Genomic DNA, 19,831 nt, shown 5'->3' with positions numbered 1-19,831 from the left:
TGTCGCGTGATCTCCGATCGACAAAACACGTCCGGAAGGTAAAAAGAGTTCGCTGTCGAGTTAAAGATCTTTGACAAATTTTTCTAAATTCTTCCGAGCTGTCGTTGAGACTATCAACTGAAACCCGATGGCGTGCGATATCGACACGACGCGCTGTAAAGACGCCCTAAATAATTTACGGTGCCTGAGGGAATCGATGCTTCGCAGACGTCAAGGTCCGAAGTACGCGGAACACCGTTTAAAAATGTGCTGCGCGCCGGAAGCGGCTGATCGGCTCGTGACGCATGCGCATTACTGCAGTTTAAGGTGGATCCACGTGGAAAAAGATGGCGGAAGTCGTGCGAGAGCCATGAGAGGTGCCATATTTGTGTAGACTGTAGAAATGCAATTTTTGAAATTTTGCGTCATGTGCGACATCACTGTTACGCATCGTTCGTGGCTGTAAAGTGAAAATATTTTTGCGGATGACGTTCTCTCGCGCGGTGATCGGGCTCGGCGGAGGGACGTTACGTTTACGGTTATTATTACGCGTCTGACGTGCGTAGCGCCGGAGTTATCCGCGGTGTTATCGCCGCCCGGACTGTGCAATGGAGAGTATATTTCACGAGAAGGTAAGGTTGCGGGACGCCGTCGCGACAGGCCAGTCTCGCCGTCGGCCCCGTCACGAGCCTTCACACCTTTCTCTCGCCCAACGTGTTTTTTCCTTGCAGCAAGAGGGGTACTTGTGCGCCCAGCACTGCCTGAACGCGCTTCTACAAGGACCGTACTTCAACGCCGTCGACCTGGCAAACTTCGGGCACCAGATGGACGAGGAGGAGAGGATCCGGATGGCCGAGTCAGGTGTTGACAGTGAAGACTACAAGCTGTTCCTCGAGGTAACGCAACTTTGCGCATGCAAAGCCTCTCGGCGTGTTAATTGGCAATACTCGACAACATTAAAAACGTCACGCAAAGAAATTCACAAGAAAAGACCTCTTTGAAAGTTTCCCCTTGATGGGTATGAATATCTTGATCTTGTTATATCCCCACAGAAAATCAAAGAATGTACTGTTTGTAAAAACAATTGCTTTTTATGTTTAGCAACCGTCAGGAAACATGGACGACAGTGGATACTTTTCAGTTCAAGTTATTAGCAGTGCTTTAAAAGTTTGGGGTTTAGAGCTGATTCCATATAACAGCACGGAACCAACAGCTTTACTGGCACAGAATGATCCTTCGTAGGTTACTGATAATTTATCCGGATTTATTTTTGTATCTTGAGATATTAGTTTTATTGCATCTTGTAGAAAAACAATTTTGTTAAAAATTTTATTGTTTTTAAAACAGTTACACATGTATATATATATACATATATGTATGTGCAATTGTTTTAAAAACATATATACGTATAAATCAAGTAATATTCATATATTAACATATTTATTTATATAAATTTACATGTGTTTACAAAGATGTAAAATAGGTAATTTTATTTATAATAACTTTATAACGTAATGCATGAAGCGGCAATGTAATTTTCAGACGGATGAAAGCATATATTTGTAATTATAAGGGACATTGGTTTACAATAAGAAAACTTGGAAGCCAGTGGTTTAATTTAAATTCAATGCTTAGTGGACCGCAGCTTATATCAGACACTTACCTCACAATGTATCTAGCTCAATTGTTACAAGAAGGTAAGCACATAATAAAATAACAAAAATATAAGGAAAAATAATATGACTTTTTAATTGCTAATTTTTCTTACAGGTTATTCTATTTTTATTGTTATCGGCACCCTTCCACAGTGTCCAGCTGAGGATGTTCTTCTAAAAAATCCCATAGTTGCAACAAAAAGTAATTCCAGCTCGGAATCCAAAGCCACGTCCAAAGGCAATCGCTTAGGCACCCAATTGGAAGACGAAATCTTGAAAACTGCACTTGCAATGGGAGAAGTAAAAGTCCCAGAATCCTCAAGTGCAATCAGAAATACGTCCTCGCTTTCCCACAAGCCTGGATTATCCACAGATGAACCTCGCGAAAGGATAATCCCCATAAGAATTGAAGGTAGAGAGGAAAAGAGCGACGAAGAGGAAGACGAAAATATGCAGTTAGCGAGAGCTTTGCAGATGAGTTTGCAGAATGACGAGGACGATGTAGATAAAACGTTAAAATTGAGACTAGATCTTCATACAGATGACAAAACGCATTTAACGGAAACAAACGACACAGATGAAGATGACGAGCTACGACGAGCATTGCAACTGAGCCTTGAATGTGTCACTGCACCACCCACGCCTGATCCCGAAGATCTACGCTGGCGCCGACTAAATCATTTCGGTATCTACACAAGAACGTCCAACAGTGAAGCTCCCGCAAAACTCAACACTTAACAATAAGCGTAAACTTTGCACAAAAAAATGTCTATTATTAAACTGACCGTTGCATTGTAAATTATATGACCGAGTAATTGAGCTCGAAAAGGTATGTCACTTTGTATACTAATAAGCTAAGAGAGACACATATGTCAAAGGAGATTAAGATACATTACCGGTTTAATGAAACAGAGCTCTTGTTGACACCTTGTTCTCCCTTTCAACTTTGTTATACTAATCGTTCTCGGAATAAAAACGTTTGAGCAAGAAATATGCCGTTGCTAACTAACTCTAAGTGTGTGTATATGTGTATAATAGTTTATATAAAAATATAATTAAAATACAAAATATATTTACGAAATATATTTTGAGAAGAATTATTGTTTTAATATAAAGTATACGATATCTCTTATATATAATATAATGAACTCGTAAAATAATTAAAAATGTTTTGAATCGGTTAAAAAGTAATAAAACTTGAATTAGGAAAAATATATTTTCCTAATTGTTGAAACTCCAATTGATTTAATTGGCAATTATTGAATAGTGCCTATATACTTAATTGTTGCAATAAAGTTATTATTTTTGTATTAATATATGTAAAATAAATTTAAAACAAATCATAATTTATATAACTCGAAACCTCGCTCAACTCTACTCTTGATTTAATTGTGTATTAATGATTATATTCTAAATTAATTGATAATTAAATTAATCGGAGTTTAATCGAAATCGTCTTAGAAAAAACGTCGCAGTACCTTATAAGAGAATTTATTTTTTAAGAACGACATTAAGGAAAATAAAAAGATGAACAATTTTCGAAACAGCCTTTGTAAAGTTTCTCTATTATGTTTCAATGTTACGAATGACGATAGAAATTTTACAAAAACTTGGAAAAGTTTATGGCATCTCAGTTCAAGTCAAGAAAAAATTGTGACAACCTTCCGACTCTAAGGCTCATTTCTAATAGCCATCGACCGAGAAACGAAGACCCACGTGCGCATGCGGGCGCCACAGGAAACTCGTGGTCGCTCTCGCTGGATGTATGCGAACGCCGAATGTTGACATTCAACATGGCGGCATGTCGTCAGTGCTGTGCTGTGTCGTGGTGAGTCTCGTAAATCATTTCGGCGCCTTACAATTGTGAGCTCTGTCTAGAAAAGTTTACAAGCGAGATCGGCGCGATCCGCTCCGATAATCGCTGCATAATTTGGCATTCGGGATGGTTTGACGATGGCGCTTCGCGGCTGCACGGCCGCCGTCGCGGCGAGATAAGGCGCTCCGCGACCTCGTGAAAAAAAATCAACCTTGTAAAATTGCGGCGGTCACCGCGTGATAACGTCGCAACTGCGGGCCGCTGCAGAACGGATGCGGAATTTGTGGGAGACTGGCCGTGAGCAGCACCCCGCGAGGTAACAACGTCCCCCGTGTCCGCGAGTATCCCCGTCCACACGTCGCCGCTCGATTATCACCCCCTTTTTCGAATTACCGCGACACGTTCCAATCGCGTAATCGCGTCCGGTGAATTGCTTGTCGTCCGATAGCGTCGGAGCGGGACGCGAAGATCACCGTGAAGAGACGATGGGTCCGAGAGTCATGACTCACGGTGCTCCGTCAGAAATTTACCGTGGCACGCGTACGATGCTTTCACGCGTTAAACGCAATGCAATTCTCACGCGGTCGCGTAACGAGCGCGCAGGTTTTATTGCATGCTCCGTCGTGCCAATGTCAAACTATCGCGATAATCGCGAACAGAAGCCAGTGTTGTTTTTCCGTGACATCTTACTATAAATAAACGCGTTGTTATTTCACCTCCCTTGTCTTTCGATTCCGGAAAATTCTTTCATGTCCTGTAGAGATAGTGTAACCTGCGTGCGGTCACATGTGCTCCAAGTGCGCATTGAGCTTCACCCGCATATTGTGTTCTCAGGTTTTTAATGATTTTATATTGATTTTTATTTAAATGCATCTACGAGAAATCGTTAGGACAGAATATACATATATATTCTTTAATATTTTTTTAATAACATGTGTTTTTTATTTCGAACGATTATGTATTTAAAGTTTGTCTATTTTACATATTATAATTTTCAGATTTTTATGTAAAATAAATAAAAATAATATTTGTATAATATATATTTTATCTATAGGGATAAATAATTTAATTGGTGTCACTTGATAGAAAAATTAAATGTTTATAAATTTTTTTTAATAAATAATAAATTTTTATTACAGAGCTCACAATTCTTAAACAATATACAGCATTATATATGATATTTTATTGTATTTGTACAAAGTTTATCTTTTTAAAATTTTTTTTTCTATTGCAGCTTGTGTCATTGTTAGTTTAGGACACTTCTGAAACTAAGGCTTACTGTAAATTCCACATTTAAAAGCAGAAGAAAGGAAACGTTACTATAGAAATATTGGAAGAACACAATCAGACTCAGCACGCATTGAAGACATCTGAGGATTTTCAAGTCAACTTTTATCTTTTAAAATCTCCTATGTTTTTGATTTACTCCTTTTGTAAGGGATGACTGATGTTTAAAAGAAAACACAGTTATTTCTGCACGCTAAATTGAGTATTTATCAAACAATTGTTATAATATTCAAACATATATATATATACGTATGGAAAGTATTGACAGTGTATGGTGTGCTAAGATTTTGTACTTGTATTAAGTCGTAAATCAACATTAACTGCATCATTCATTTGTATATTATATACACAACAAGCCTTGTGAGCAAGAGATAGGTGAGCTAATACAGTGACCGTGATTGCGATTGCGGCTGAGATTGTGCTGCTCCATTTGGTTGCTAGAACACCTTTATCTGCGTTTTAAGGAGTGCCAAGTTTGTGTCGAGCCACCATGGTACTCTCTGATAAATAATTCACGATAAACGCGTTAAAATATTTTCAAGAGACCTCACTTCCACTTTCTGGTCACGAAGAAGTCTGCATTTCTGCAGCATTTCAAGGAGCCACTCTTCCTCTTCATTAAGTTCTTGTAACATTATAATAGTGAACAAAGATATAAGGTACCAAGAACCGTTCTGTGATATCTATGTTAAACACTTAAATAATTGAAAAAGACTAAAAATTTCTAAATGTAAGTATATATATTGTGGAGTGAAACAGAAGTGTAAACATAAAAGAAATTAAGTAATTGTTTCAAGAGAGAAGAAGAGCTAAATTATACGTAAATATTACACATAATAACACTGCGCAAATTGACAATGTCCAACAATCCTCAGTGGAAAACGTTCCAGCCGCCAATCATGAACTCTGACCCAGCAATACTTGACTATAAGTCTATGGCTATACCAAGTCCTAAGGCCATAACAGGATCTCATCAGCCGACGTCTAACAACTATCGAAATGGTACCAACTATAGCGGTGATCATTATATGGGTTCACCACCTGAATGTAAAAATTCTACTATTAATTACGGAAGTTATCCCGGGACACAATCTTCACCTCGTAATGGCGCCACGCGATTCCAGTTTGAATTCACCGGTATAGATACAAATGCTGGTTATACAACCGAACCTGCCACTAATAATACTACCTACCAGGATCAATCTGCGAATCAAGGAACACGGGAAACTGGAATAATTGAAAAGTTACTGGTGAGTGCTACAGACATGAAATTTAATTATATATAATTATAAATTATATAAATAACTAATTTATATGCGATTTTTATTTAACAGCATTCTTATGGGTTCATACAATGCTGTGAAAGACAGGCAAGATTGTTTTTTCATTTTAGCCAATTTAGTGGTAATATTGAGCATTTGAAGATTGGAGATCCGGTAGAATTTGAAATGACTTATGATCGACGAACGGGCAAGCCTATTGCAAGCACCGTTAGCAAAATTGCCCCAGTGGTTCGTAAAATAATAATGTCAATTGTGATATAAGAATAATAAAATAATATAAAAAGATCTATTAAAAATAATTGTGTGGATATTATTTGTTTTAGGCATTAGGCGATCAAAGATGCATTGGTAATGTCACAACGGAATTGCAAGCGAGTGGCGATTCACAGGGACGTATCAGTTATGAAAACCGTGGAGAATGTTTTTTTCTGCCATATACCAAAGATGATGTTGAAGGAAATGTCACCTTACGTGCTGGTGATAAAGTATCCTTTCAAATTGCTACAAATCAACGGTATGATATACCTATATAAAATTGTTGGCGCGTACAAAATCTTTGACGCGACTAGGTTGCATTAAAACAAATATGTATGCGGTTTTGTATATCAATTATCTTTATTTATTTTATTAATATACATAAACACATTTTAGAGGAAACTTGGGTGCATGTAATGTAAGATTGGAAAATCCAGCACATCCAGTTCGTTATCGTGGAGTGGTATGCTCAATGAAAGAAAATTTTGGCTTTATTGAACGTGCTGATGTAGTCAAAGAGATATTCTTCCACTTTAGTGAAGCGAAATCTATGAAAGAAGAACTTAGACTAGGAGATGATGTGGAGTTTATAATACAGACGCGTAATGTAAGTAAAATAAAAATTATATATGTGTTTAAAAAAATTTACATAATAATATATATTAATATTTAAATTTTTATTTCATTATTTATTAATTATTTATTATATATAATTTAAATATATATATATATATATATATAATTTAATTTAAGTATATAATTTAAATAAGAAAAAATCTAAAACAATTAAATTTTGCTATTACAGGGGAAGGAAGTAGCTTGCAACATTACAAAGTTACCACCTGGCTCAATTGTATTTGAAGAAGTCAGTAACGAAGTGGTGAAAGGACAAGTGTTAAAACCTTTGGAGAGAGGCAATGCTGCTCGTCATCAAAGTGATCCGTTACCTGGTCGTATTCGATACAGAGATAGTGATCATTCTGAAGTTGAAGTCCCCTTTGGTGATAAAGATCAAAAAGGAGACTTTACTCTTAGGTAATTTACATGAATTAATATGTATAATTTTTTTTCCTTTTTATTTAATATATATGTTTGTTTGTATTAATTTTTTATGTGTGTTTTTATACAGCTATACACAGCTATAATATACATTAATTTTTTTAATAGACATGGGGACTGGGTCCAATTTCGTATTGCAACAGATACTAGAGATCAGCTTAAAAGAGCTACTGAAATAATGTTATTACCAGAATCTTTCACCGTATCTGGAGAAAGACGGGAGCAAGGTGTAATACAATCTCTCAAGGATGGATTTGGCTTTATTCGTTGTGTAGAAAGAGAACCTAGACTTTTCTTTCATTTTAATGAAGTTCTTGATGTTGATAGAGAAATTAGTGTAGGGGATGAAGTCGAATTTACAGTCATACAAGTGAGTATATATTAATATAATAATATATTTTAAATTTAAATTATTTATATATATATATATATATATATATATATGTATGTATGTATATACAAAAATATATATATAAAATTATTTTATACTTCTCTTATAAGGACCCGTCATCATCGTTCTCTAATACTCGACAAAGTGCTATTAGACTGAAACATTTGCCAATGGGTACCGTAACATTTCAAACTATTATAGAGAAGGATATATTAGGTACAGTATCACAGGACACAAATTCGATGGAACCTGGCCTTATTAGTTACGGCCAACAGAAAAGCATTATTTTTTTCTCCAAAGATTGCGATCCGAAACATATTCCAAAATTGGGTGATAAGGTAAGTGGATAAAGTTATATAAAAAAACTTTTTTTTTTTTTAATTTTGAAAGAAACATGTTTTAAATTATTACCTTTATTTGGTAGGTTATGTTTAATATTGTTCAAGTGAAACGAAATAAGGAACTTGTTGCCGAAGACATATTTTTAGTAAACGCTGCTGGTGAAAAAATTCAAAATGTGAACAAAAAATCAAATGGACAAGTATTTCAAGGTTTTATTGCCGCCCTAAAAGACGGGTTCGGTTTTATTGAAACAGTAAATCATGATAGAGAAATATTTTTTCACTACAGGTGAGATTAATTATTCATTTAGTTTTTATAGCAAACATTTATATATGTATAAAATATTATATATGTATAAACATATGTATACATTTATACAAATACATTTATATATGTATAAAATATTTTATTTGCAGTAACTTTGAAGGAGACGCTAGTACATTGGAATTAGGAGCCGATATTGAATGTACAATTAGTAATTCGAGCAATGGAAGAGGCTCCGGAGGTTGTGTAGCTGCCGATTATGTTAAATTTGTACCTCGTGGAAGTATTCCTAGATCAACACCTGTTAGCGAGGTACTTGATGGCACTGTGGTACGACCACTCCGAAGTGCAAATCCCGAGCAGGCTGAGTACGCTGGGTTAATCAAGATTAATCCAACTAACGAAGACGAGGAAACACCGGAATATGAATTCGGAATCATGGGACTTTCTAACAAACGGGAGCTATTGCAGGCTGGCGATCCTGTGCAATTACAGGTCGATTCAGCAGGTCACGCTTGTAATATCGTAGCCGTCAGAAAAAAAAGGAGAGCAACTGTAGACGCGATGAAAGGCCCTTTCGGCTTTCTCGCTTATGAAGTCGATGAGGGTAGAAAATTATTCTTCCACGTAAGCGAGGTTCGTGATCACATTACGCTGCAACCAGGAGATCAGGTAGAATTTGTCTTGGTTACTAATCAACGCACTGGCAAATCGTCAGCGTGCAACGTAACTCGATTAAGGTAAATTAATTCTTTTTATTTTTACAAATAATGATAACACAATTTTATTTTCAAACTTTTATTATTAACAGCGATGCAGTTCAACAACGACCCGAGCGATTAATAAGTCGATTACGTACTACATCGTTAGAAGAAACGGGCCCAAAATTAACTGTGGTTAGACAACCAAAAGGACCCGATGGTACGCGCGGGTTTACCCTGGAAAGATGTCAGCGTGCTCCTGGTGCCATAGAAGAATAATGAGCCTGGGCAGCTAATAAAACTGGGCTACTAATTATTCAAATTGTAATCTACAATTTGTTTTTAGTCCATACACTTCGATACCGAGATTACTATTGTAAGAATGGTCGTAAACGTTTGCCAAATTCAGACTAATGTGACAACAATAATTATAATGATAATAATTTGAAAATGAATGGTGACCAAGGGCCGAAAAATAATATAAAAGTAAAGTAAAAAAAAAAAAAAATTAAAAAAAAAAGTTAAAAAAAAAATAATAAAAAAAAAGAAAAAGAAAAAAAATGAACAACGACTCATTTTATCACCTCATAGAGGGAAGAAGAGAAAATGGAAGGAAAGAAAAAAAAACAGAAAGGCGGTTTATCTTACATTCAGATTTTAGAATTTACTCTAATACGTAATTGGTTTCTCATTTTAGTTAATTTCTTACATCTTTATGAATTTATTCTTAAGCTATCTATTCGATCGTTACGTTTCTGAATGTAATGGATAGTTCATAAGATCCATTGAAATTTTTTATTACATACGTACATTTTCTGTTTTCATAAAAGTTCGGTAAATATTTCAATTTATTATGTAAAGTACTAAAAGATGTCCAGAATATTTACAGGTTGATTTGCGAACTGCCTGTTTGTATCTGAGATACATTCTTATAAAAATTTTTATAAAAAATATCTTTATACATATTGATATACAATTTTTATTTGTATGATTTATTTCGAAATTTATTTTTACCTATTACGTATATTATATGTGATATAAATGTACAATGGGTAAAAGAAAAGAATGAACAAAGAGTCTACGTGATATTGATACAAAAAAGATTGAAGGAAAACATCCTTGTGCTATAAATTCTTTACCGAAATTGCTGAATAATTTTATTACAAGCAATTGTTTTGCTGTAATCAATTACGATATTGAGTCTTTGTTAAAAAGATGTCTATAAATTTGTAAAAAAGGAAAGGAAAAAGTTATGACTGGCCAACTGTTTATCTTAGATTACATATATACATAAATATATATATATATACACATGTATATGTATTTATATATATCTATATATATATGTATACACGTATATCGTTAAGTTCCTCTAATGCAGTGTTGTAAAATCAAATTAGTATTACTAATTCAGTGGACATACAATGAAAATTACAAAAAAAAGAAAAAAAAAGAAAAAATGTAAAAAATAAAACATTTTATAAGTTTTGCCATTTGAAACGGTAAGCGAAGTACATGTGGCATTATTGTAGAGATATGAGAGAAATAACGTAAAATAAGGTAAAGTACATAACACAAGCACGATACAAAGTAAGCGCTTGTCCCGAAACTCATGGATCCAACACATCATGTGCATACATATTGTAAAATTATTGATGAATAAACAGTGGAAGCATCGAATATATCTATCTTCTATAAAATTCAAAGAACTCTTTCAAAATCACGAAATTATTCTGCGGTATAATTTTAATACTCGCTCAGCTATTTCTAAATAAAATCATGGCTAAAACAAGGGAATGGGAATGGAAAATAAAAAAATGGAACGGTGTATCGTCTATGTGTTTTAATATTTATTATGTATGTACAAAGATGTGTGTAAATATATTTTATGAATTGCGTTTCTTTCCCTGTATGTATGTATCATATTGAAACAAATTTTAATTTCAGATCAAAATAAGAAAAGAGATTGAAATTAAATTACGACGCATTCGTAAGGGAATTGTCCTCGGAAAAGTGTATTGTCTGGTCGTGGACAGGCTGTAACATATAAAATATCCATGTTAATATTCTTTCTTTCTTTCATGTGCGTCGTCAAAACATACTCTCTATGTTAAAAAAAAAAAAGCTTAAAAAAATACGAAGGTTTTTTACTATTCAATAATATATCATTTTTTTTTCTACTACAAATGTTCTTCATGTTTTAATTTTTTTTAATTATACAGATGATTCAAGTCGCAAAGATTTAATGACGTATTAAAGAAGTCATGCTGCGACAGTGAAAACCGAATTGAATTATCTGCTGCTGTCGATGGGTACTAACGTGTCTCGCAGTAAGTGCCATAAAAGCCAGTTCCTTCGCAACGACATTTAAAACCAGGCTCCGACGATATTTGGGAACATGAGCCTCCGTTCAAGCAAGGTTTCGATCCAGAGCATATGTCGCTACGTCTTCCTGTAACGTGACGAGTGAAAAATGTCAAACCGTGCAAAGTATATCTGTGTATTATTCTACAGAATTTAACGAGATCAAGTAAGATTAAATATAGTTTTATCCTTACCTTTCAATGCTAGCTTGCAATCGTCATTGTTGTTATATCTATACTCGGATTTACAACCATAACCACAACTGCATTGTGCGTTATAGATGCGACATCCAAATCGCATCTGATCCAATTCGCATCCCTTCGATAATGTAACTGCTGGCAAAAAAAGCTTGGATTAATCAAACTACGTTGATGACATTAAATTATTTAAGAACAAATTACAGAATATCTTTGATATCTTTAACGTTGCTGAACGTTTATTAATATCTATTTTAATGCATACTACAGGAATAATTAATAAACGCGATTTTGTTAATTGAGTTCTATATTTATTAGCTGCCTGCATTATTTTTAGATGAATACTCCGCAGATGTAGTAAAAATATCTACGGTTTATTTACCCCGAGGAAAGATAGTAGCGTTTTGTTTTAATGGTAGCATATGTTTGTGCCGGATGTGGCCGGCTGCACTTCCCACTTGTCTAAATTGATAAGCGTCTCATGAGATAGAGGATACCATGCGTGGGCAAATAAATTTTTTAATTCGTTTAGTCTCGACCTAATGACATTTACGATCGCAATTTCATCACGGTATGAATATACTACAGCGAGACATATGTATATCCAGCGATTTTTTATTATTTTTTTTTTCCAGCAAACCGTTGCATTCGTGTGCTTATTTAATCGATTCATTCAAGGATAATTTATTAATTGCAAACAACATTCGTTGCAGCGTTTTAATCAGTAAGGGAGGCAGTGTGTGGGACGTTCATCATTGAGAGTGCCATTCACTATCGGTATGATGGGGCTATCATTTGATTACTCGAAAAAGAAACTGAGAGCGCATACATATTCATTCTATGGGAGATTACATTTGCCGTGGAAATCGTAACAATATTGATACTGAGGAATATTAAAGTTATTAATGATATAACATAATTGACTTTTAGTCACATGATTTACATTAAAATCATGTATAAAAACTGGTATGTACATTTAAATTGTTCAAAAGCTTAATCAGATAAAGGTAAAGAAAAATGTTTCACATTAAGAGCATAACTCAACTAGCATAAGTGATCATTATGTAATTAAAAAAAAGGATTTATTTGTTTTGTTTCTTTATAAATTACCATCTTGTATTTTAAAAAAATTCAGGGTGATCTTCATTAACCATTATTTTATTATAATCTGAAAAAATTTAATTAAACATTTAATTATATGCTGAATATTTCAAAACCTGAATTCTTAGCTTACTTTTATTGATAAATATGTTTCTTTCTGAAATTTATATTAAGATATAAATAACATACCTTGCATATAAACGCTCATTTATTAGTAAAAATATATAATAACTTAAGAATAACATGCGTAATAGTATTATCTGTGCCAAACTTAAAATATAATTAATATAACTCAATAATATTACGAGCTGGTCTTCTCTTGAGGAAAATTTCCAACAAAAGTCGACGCAAATATCAAATATTACACCGTTGTGTATAACTAATAAAAATATATGTGCTCTATTTAATCGTAGCAAACTCGGGTATATTAATCCGTGTCGGTTTGTATATTCTAAAAGAAAAATAGGCAAAATGTAACGTACCTATTAACAGAAGTAAAGCGACCGACAACGTCAATCTCGGTAGCATGATGTTCTCGGATGAGGTGAAACAAAAGACGTTAAAAAGCCGAAAGATATCGTAGACTGCGATAATCCAAAAGAAGAACGCGAAGGGGAGACCGCTCGGTGTTTTCTTGGTAGGCTTTTGTCGCAGACAGTGTCAAAGGTCCACACAGGGGATCGCTCTTCTTATGTCGTGCGTGTTCTTTCGTCGACGTTGCAACGGGCGAAGCGCTTGCCTTTCGAGGATGACACAACGGCAGAGTCGACCGAATCCACCGACTTGTGGCAGCTAACTGTCGCTAAACTAGTTATATACGATTGTGCAGAAGCCGCCCAATCGCTGACGAATTATGCGTGGGGTGCAACGACATCCGCCGGCACAATGTTTATAATACACGCACAAAATTAAAGATTATATAACTGAAAGAGATTTCAATAATCCGTCAATTTTCCTTGTACATTTTAAACTGTTTGTTCTTAAAATGGGCAAATAATTGCACAGATGCTTAACAGATATTTACGGTGATATAATTTTTATATACATATAATTTTATTTGGCTTAAAAGTTATACTTGTGCACGATTTATGATTATTTGAAATGTATAACGTAGAGATTTGCTTTGTCAAGTCCTCATGACTTGTCGTAATTTAAAATTTATATACATTTTTATTTTGTGACGAAGCTTTACAAATTCAGCTTTTGTTCATTATCACACGACCGTGCATATGCCAAATTATCAATAATTGCAACACAGGGAGTTCATTTTTATCGCAAAAAAAATGACGGATCTTTATGGATTTTCTTATTTAAGATAAAAAATGTCGTTGTGAAAAAACATGAAAATTTTTCATAAAGAATCCTTGAATTGATAATCTAGCAGGTCAATTGGACGTGCTATTATCAATCTTAATGATAAAATTATTGGAATTTAAATGAGATAGTATAATATTTTTAATTAATTATATATCAACTTAAGGAACAAAATGTGTTTATTTTAAGAAATTAAAATAATCGATTTTTATGTACATATACTCGAAATTACTTTAATCAATTTTCTAATTATTTATTCTTTATATAATCTGATTAACTCAAATAATATTTGATTTTTTTATTCTTTATTAACGCAAATATTTAGCCGATCAAGCTCCCATTGCTAGTAATATTGGTTATTTGTAAAATTACTTGTATATTTAAGTTAGATACGTGAAATTCTTTTCCGATACCATGGTTAACTCTATAAACCTAAGATCTAAACTAAGCAATTTAACGATACGTAATCATAACGTGGTATCGCTTTTGAGAATTTGATAACATTTGACATCAACAGCTCTAAGTCCGGAAATTAAAATGGAATGTTTGTCATGAAAGCAAACCCATAAAATTTACCACTCTCGACAAAGCAATGAGATTCATTTAATAAAAAAAATTTATGAGATCAAGATCGATATGTCAATAGTGCATCATACGTTTACCATTGCACAAATAATACTGTATACTGTAGAAAATTATACATTATTGTTTTAACTAACTTAAATATAATTAGCAACAAATTAACTATAATAAAATAATAATAAAAGAAACATCTACATTTATCGCATAGTTGAATAATTTATTACAGCGAATTTTGTCTTTTTATAACAAATTACAAAGAAATTAAGGCATTTCGTTTTATTACTATTTTTAAATTGGATATTTAATTATATATTTTATTAATGAATATTTTACATATTTAAGGTAAGATCAAATTATAATAAGGCAGTGATTATTTCAATACTACTTATATGTATATCAAATATTTCATATTTTAAACATATATTCTACATGGTATTACAAACATCCTAAAGCATTTAGAATATTATTTTATTTAATTATTGTAAAATATTCTAATTGGAATGTTGGCATTATTAGTACATTTGTACAACATTGGCAATGTTAATCGATCACTTTTTTATGTTACTTTCTTAATTCTTTTTATTTTATTTAAAGTTTAATTCAAGCTCTATCACTTATGTGGCACATTTTCTAAAACTTGAAATAATCATATTCTGAAAAGAATATTTTTAAATAAAATCGGCAATTATTGATTTTATTTAATGATACTTAATTTAAAATGTTAGTCCCTTACATGAATGTTTGATCGTGTTGTTCGTGAATCATCGTTGCCCTTCGAGACTGAATTAAACCAGGCTGTCTATTATATAATTCTCTAACCAGACTATCTTTTTCTTGCTCGAGTAGCGCTATTCGTTGACTTTTTTTACTAACTTCCTGTGATGTATAAAAAAGTTTAATGTATACATTATTACTTTATATAGTGCATTATTACAATTATTACCTCAGTTAATCTGTGATTTTGTTGTTTAAGCCTTGACAACATGTCCTGTTGAAGCTGGGCCGAGGTCGGAGCACTTAAAAATGCGAGATTCATATGAAGAGGAAGTCCCCCGCGTTCCCAGCTGGTTATTAACGCAGCTAAATGTCTATTTACTTCTAGGACACGCGCGCGTTGCAGTTCCAAGCGTTCTTGCTGTGCTTCTGTCCATTGTTCCTATCGTGAAATATAACAGTCCATATTTTATGCAAAACTTTAATTAATATTAATGTAAAAGGATAAAAATATCTTTTCTATACCACATGAGAACCCATTCGTCCAAGATGTTTAATCTTCTCTTGAGTGGCTGATATCTGCTTCAAGTACCATTCTCTAGCTTTATCAACAGCAGTTAAACCCTGAAGTAACACATCTTTCTCTTGTTCTATCTGTTTCATTCTTTTCATCTAAAAACGTCATTTATTATGGAAAAATTTGGAAATATAAAAGAAAATACTAAAAGTTTTGCCCTTTTAATATAGATATATATATGTGAGTAAGATTTATATGAATTAAAATACAATTAAAATTATAAGATAGACATTTTTTATTAACATATTGCTGTTAATACGCAGTTAGTGCATACCCAGAACCAATCACCAAGGGTTAGTCTGGAGTCCTAGAGAAGAACATCTTTACCATATTGTAATCAATACCATTCTGCAACGTATGCCGTCTGGGTTCTCTACGACGATTTAATGGTTTCTTAGGTTGAAGACCAAGTGGATTTTGTATATCAACTGCTTTACCATCACCTAGAACTCTGGCTGGTCTTAACAGTGTCCTAGGGTCTGGTCTGTAATTTATATTAGCTTGCAAGTGACGCTTTTCTTTTTCATCACTCATGATAAGACCCATCTGCCAATTTTGCAGTGCTGTTCTAATCTCAGACTTGTCAAAATTACGTTCTAACCCTATTGTTCTACCTTCCAGTGCAGCGCCAGTCCGTGGTGGTTTTGGTGGACCATACATCTTGTTAATCTTCGGTTCTCCCATGTTCCTTCCATCCATCAATTCCAACTGAGTATTCATATCCTTACGATTAGCTAATAACTGAGGCATACTAAGAGTACGTTGCTGGGATATGGCATTATTGGGTCTTATAGCAGCTGTATTGGGAGAGGTCCAAGCTGCCTTGTTCTGACTATCAGGAATAAGTATCGGTGCTGACGGCGGTCTTTTGGGTTGGACGTCGTGCTTTTTTGCATCTGCCTCTGTCTGTATTTGCAACAGACAGATCTTCAATCCGGCACAAAATCTTTCGAAGGATAGCATTCCGTTCGGCGGTGTGACTTTCTTCAGACTGTCCAGGACGCCCTTGGGCAGGCCCTGCGTGCCATCGTCTTGCCACCGGCCCTCGATATCGGCGAACTTGACGAAGCCGGTGTTCTGATCGTCCATTATGTCAAATAGCGTGTGCATCGCGTTGACAAAGTGCTTCGGTAGTCCATCTACCGTCGACATTTGTATTTGCGCCATATTTAGCCAGGAATTAACCTCGAGAATGATATGCGTTTGATCGTTGCACAGATAACGGCAGCTACATCATCGAGAACGATTGGAGGCTGTGACTACTTAGCTGATTACATATTCTTTTACAGTTGCGAGTTCCTCAAGTTTTCTCTCGCATGCATATTTTCAATCGATTACTATCGTTGGATCCAGTGATTACATCATTTCATCTTCGTTTTACGTACGACAGTCACAGATTGTTTTCCCCGCAGATTAATCTCCTCTTGCGCAGTCATATGCAATCATGCACAAGATTATTATAAGTTATTGGGTACCTTTCGTGAACCACTCCTTCAGAGTGCAATGCCATCTGCCGTATTTTCAATAGCAATAAAGATTAAATTAATTATATCTATCCTATCTATAAAAATTAGCTGAATCTTGATTTGATTCTTGCCGCTTAAAATCGACGCTGATTGGTTCTTTCGCTTAGGGTGATAGAAAACCCTAGCGCGCCGACCAATCACAGCGCTCCATCGATCGCCTGACCGTGAGCTTGTATCAGACTACGTGGACTCGTGCTACTGCGTACCACTAGAGGACACGGCGAGCACGCGGCTCAAGTTCGAATGAAAATGTCGAGGCATCCGTGCGTCGTAGCCCGTTTCTCGTGCCGAATTCGAGGATTTGAGACGGTCGGGAGTGTCATGGATTATCTCGCGAGTATTCACCACGCGGAAGGACTCGACACGTGCTACCTGAGAGGAGGAGCAGGCCCAGGAAGGGTATCCTACATCAGCGGAGCAACCCAGAAGTAAGTAGTATCAATTTTCCTTCCGAATTACAATCTGTATTATATTCCGAATTGCATTCCGAATTTACATTATAATTTTGTCAATTATCTGTTACAGATCAAGATGAACTCCGCTGCTGTGCAATGATCAATGAAAAAAAGTGTCGCACGCCGATATTAGTGAATATACGAACCGCAGCCGGTTCGTCGGCCGTTTCGGGAGTGCCGTCAGTTTTCGGACGTTTTTTTTACGATTTTCTTTTTTACGGGAGTGCTGAAAAACAACGTGCGTAATTTTCGCGATTGTAACTTTACCCGGTCGCGTTCGCGAGTGTCCCGTGCGCGGAAGGATGACTCGACACGTCCCATCTGAGAGGAGGAGCAGGCTCAGGATGGGCATCATACACCAGCGGAGCACCTCTTAGGTGAGCATAAATTTCCTTTATAAAATCTTTATTAAATATCAACTTTTACTTTTTTTTTATTAATTTAATTAACGAATATTCATGTCTACAATAATTTTGTTTTTTTTATGTTACAGCCAACGCCAGAATTTTACAACTCCGCTGAAGCACGTGCAGACTGGTGAGTCACATGATTTTTTAATTCGTAGTTTGTAATTAGGGTCTCTAAAAAAAACAACGCGCGCATAGTTTCTTCTATAAAATAAAAACGGCGACACAATAATTCAGTAAGAGTATAAAAATGGAAACTAATTAAGAAATTAATCTAACAATAAAGTAAAGATTTAAAGTAAATTTTTAACGCGTTTAATCCTAAACAGAACGTTTTAGCGTTTCAATTCACGACTGTAACTCATCTTTATTACGAATTATAGTTAAAATCGGTTATAATATTTTCTGCGAATTTTTTTTCGATTCTAAATTCAGGCTTTCTATTCTTGTCGCAATATCGTCCGTTGATTTTATAATATTTGCCATTGACTCTTTGTGAAGTTTTTCTTCCAAAATTTCTGACGTCAGACTGCTTATTTTATTCCATGCAAAAGTAATATCTTCTTCTTGACATAATCGACTGCATACAACGAATCTAGCGACGAGTTTAGTTTGATACGTGCCAACGACGAGATAAATTTGTTTTCTATTTTGCAAACGGTCTAAGAGCTCCCTCGTCAAACTGTTATCACCCTGAAAATAGGAATCAATTTTAATTGTAAGAATCTTAAAAACCGAATTATACTTAATAAAGAATGTAACATTCTGAGTAAAATGAAATTGTTGCAAATTATAAATATAAATTATTAATTAAGCAAGTTAAAGAAAAAAGAAAAAGAAACGAGATTTACTCACTTTAATACGGAAACAAACAAGGCCCATTATAACTTCGGTGACTATTTCGAATCTATTATCCGATCTAACATACTTCTCAAAAAGCTGCGCTAGTTTTATGGTGCGTCTTATATTCTCCTGAAGTCCTTGTACGCCATAAATACGCATGACAAACCATAATTTTAATGAACGAAAACGACGCCCCAAAGGTATCTGCCAATCCTGTATTATAAAAAATTAAAAAAATACAAGTATGGCATTTTGTTAGAAAGTAGACAAAAATATTATATCAGCAAATTCATTAAATCTTACCCTATAATCTGGTACAAGTCCTTGCTTATCGTAAGTAAGGTATATTCTGTTAACGCTGAATGCTTCTGTAAGTCGTCTTGAATCTTTTACCCTAAAAATAATCGTTATATTAAAATGTTAAGATTTAAAAAGGTTTATAGCATTTATCATATAAGAAAAGTATAGTAAATTGTATGAAAAAAATGTTTAATGTTTAAACACTAGATTAAATTATTTTTCCCTGCTAATATCTTCGATACATACCACATTACTGAAGCATCGAAATTTGTAAGTAACCACTTATGCGCGTTTACGTTAAAAGAATCCGCGTATTGAGCACCAGACATCAAATGACGAAATTCCGGACAAATAAATGCAGCACCTAAATAAAAAAATCATAGTTAATTAAAGATATAAAATTTATTATTAGAATAGAT

At 34.4% G+C, this 19,831-nt stretch overlaps 5 protein-coding genes across 8 annotated transcripts in view; 2 read left to right on the top strand and 3 right to left on the bottom strand.

Moving 5' to 3' along the window:
- The first annotated feature begins 377 nt into the window (after positions 1 to 377).
- On the top strand, positions 378 to 2,719 carry LOC139106213 (ataxin-3). Of its 2 annotated transcripts, XM_070662780.1 has the most exons (5): positions 378 to 611; positions 711 to 875; positions 1,081 to 1,217; positions 1,522 to 1,676; positions 1,750 to 2,719. In XM_070662780.1, the coding sequence occupies exons 1-5, from the start codon at positions 588 to 590 to the stop codon at positions 2,370 to 2,372; spliced, it is 1,104 nt and encodes a 367-aa protein (XP_070518881.1). In that variant the 5' UTR covers positions 378 to 587; the 3' UTR covers positions 2,373 to 2,719. The 2 variants fall into 2 exon arrangements, with proteins under 2 accessions (XP_070518881.1, XP_070518882.1); XM_070662781.1 differs by lacking the exon at positions 378 to 611 and having other exon boundaries at positions 857 to 997.
- Positions 2,720 to 3,362: 643 nt separating this feature from the next.
- On the top strand, positions 3,363 to 10,712 carry Unr (cold shock domain-containing Unr). 2 transcript variants are annotated; one of them, XM_070662775.1, is made up of 11 exons: positions 3,363 to 3,462; positions 4,685 to 5,987; positions 6,072 to 6,248; positions 6,344 to 6,534; positions 6,672 to 6,882; positions 7,081 to 7,310; positions 7,443 to 7,704; positions 7,836 to 8,063; positions 8,150 to 8,355; positions 8,484 to 9,071; positions 9,143 to 10,712. In XM_070662775.1, the coding sequence occupies exons 2-11, from the start codon at positions 5,595 to 5,597 to the stop codon at positions 9,309 to 9,311; spliced, it is 2,655 nt and encodes an 884-aa protein (XP_070518876.1). In that variant the 5' UTR covers positions 3,363 to 3,462; positions 4,685 to 5,594; the 3' UTR covers positions 9,312 to 10,712. The 2 variants fall into 2 exon arrangements, with proteins under 2 accessions (XP_070518876.1, XP_070518877.1); XM_070662776.1 differs by lacking the exon at positions 3,363 to 3,462 and adding an exon at positions 3,907 to 4,284.
- Positions 10,518 to 13,927, bottom strand: LOC139106216 (anterior pharynx in excess protein 1). 2 transcript variants are annotated; one of them, XM_070662784.1, is made up of 4 exons: positions 13,177 to 13,927; positions 11,591 to 11,731; positions 11,353 to 11,484; positions 10,518 to 11,069 (listed from the first exon to the last, which is right to left on the bottom strand). In XM_070662784.1, exons 1-4 carry the CDS (start codon positions 13,220 to 13,222, stop codon positions 11,005 to 11,007), a joined length of 384 nt encoding a protein of 127 aa, XP_070518885.1. In that variant the 5' UTR covers positions 13,223 to 13,927; the 3' UTR covers positions 10,518 to 11,004. The 2 variants fall into 2 exon arrangements, with proteins under 2 accessions (XP_070518885.1, XP_070518886.1); XM_070662785.1 differs by having other exon boundaries at positions 11,591 to 11,728; positions 13,177 to 13,925.
- An 865-nt stretch (positions 13,928 to 14,792) lies between these two features.
- Positions 14,793 to 17,369, bottom strand: LOC139106211 (suppressor APC domain-containing protein 2). Its single transcript, XM_070662777.1, has 5 exons — positions 16,209 to 17,369; positions 15,830 to 15,976; positions 15,534 to 15,746; positions 15,324 to 15,466; positions 14,793 to 15,243 (listed from the first exon to the last, which is right to left on the bottom strand). Exons 1-5 carry the CDS (start codon positions 17,046 to 17,048, stop codon positions 15,237 to 15,239), a joined length of 1,350 nt encoding a protein of 449 aa, XP_070518878.1. The 5' UTR covers positions 17,049 to 17,369; the 3' UTR covers positions 14,793 to 15,236.
- Positions 17,370 to 18,241: 872 nt separating this feature from the next.
- The window catches only part of LOC139106238 (aromatic-L-amino-acid decarboxylase), a 45,002-nt gene continuing 43,412 nt past the window's right edge, over positions 18,242 to 19,831 (bottom strand). The window contains exons 7-10 of the mRNA XM_070662818.1: positions 19,659 to 19,776; positions 19,416 to 19,506; positions 19,125 to 19,325; positions 18,242 to 18,962 (exon numbers count right to left, since the gene is read on the bottom strand). Coding sequence (XP_070518919.1) covers positions 18,663 to 18,962; positions 19,125 to 19,325; positions 19,416 to 19,506; positions 19,659 to 19,776 — 710 coding nt within the window. The 3' untranslated portion in view covers positions 18,242 to 18,662. The remainder of the gene's footprint in view (positions 18,963 to 19,124; positions 19,326 to 19,415; positions 19,507 to 19,658; positions 19,777 to 19,831) is intronic.

Source organism: Cardiocondyla obscurior, linkage group LG10 (assembly GCF_019399895.1).
Source record: "Cardiocondyla obscurior isolate alpha-2009 linkage group LG10, Cobs3.1, whole genome shotgun sequence".
Lineage (NCBI taxonomy): Eukaryota > Metazoa > Arthropoda > Insecta > Hymenoptera > Formicidae > Cardiocondyla > Cardiocondyla obscurior.
The sequence above is the reverse complement of the archived record's forward strand: the minus strand, read 5'-3'. Positions and strand labels throughout refer to the sequence as shown.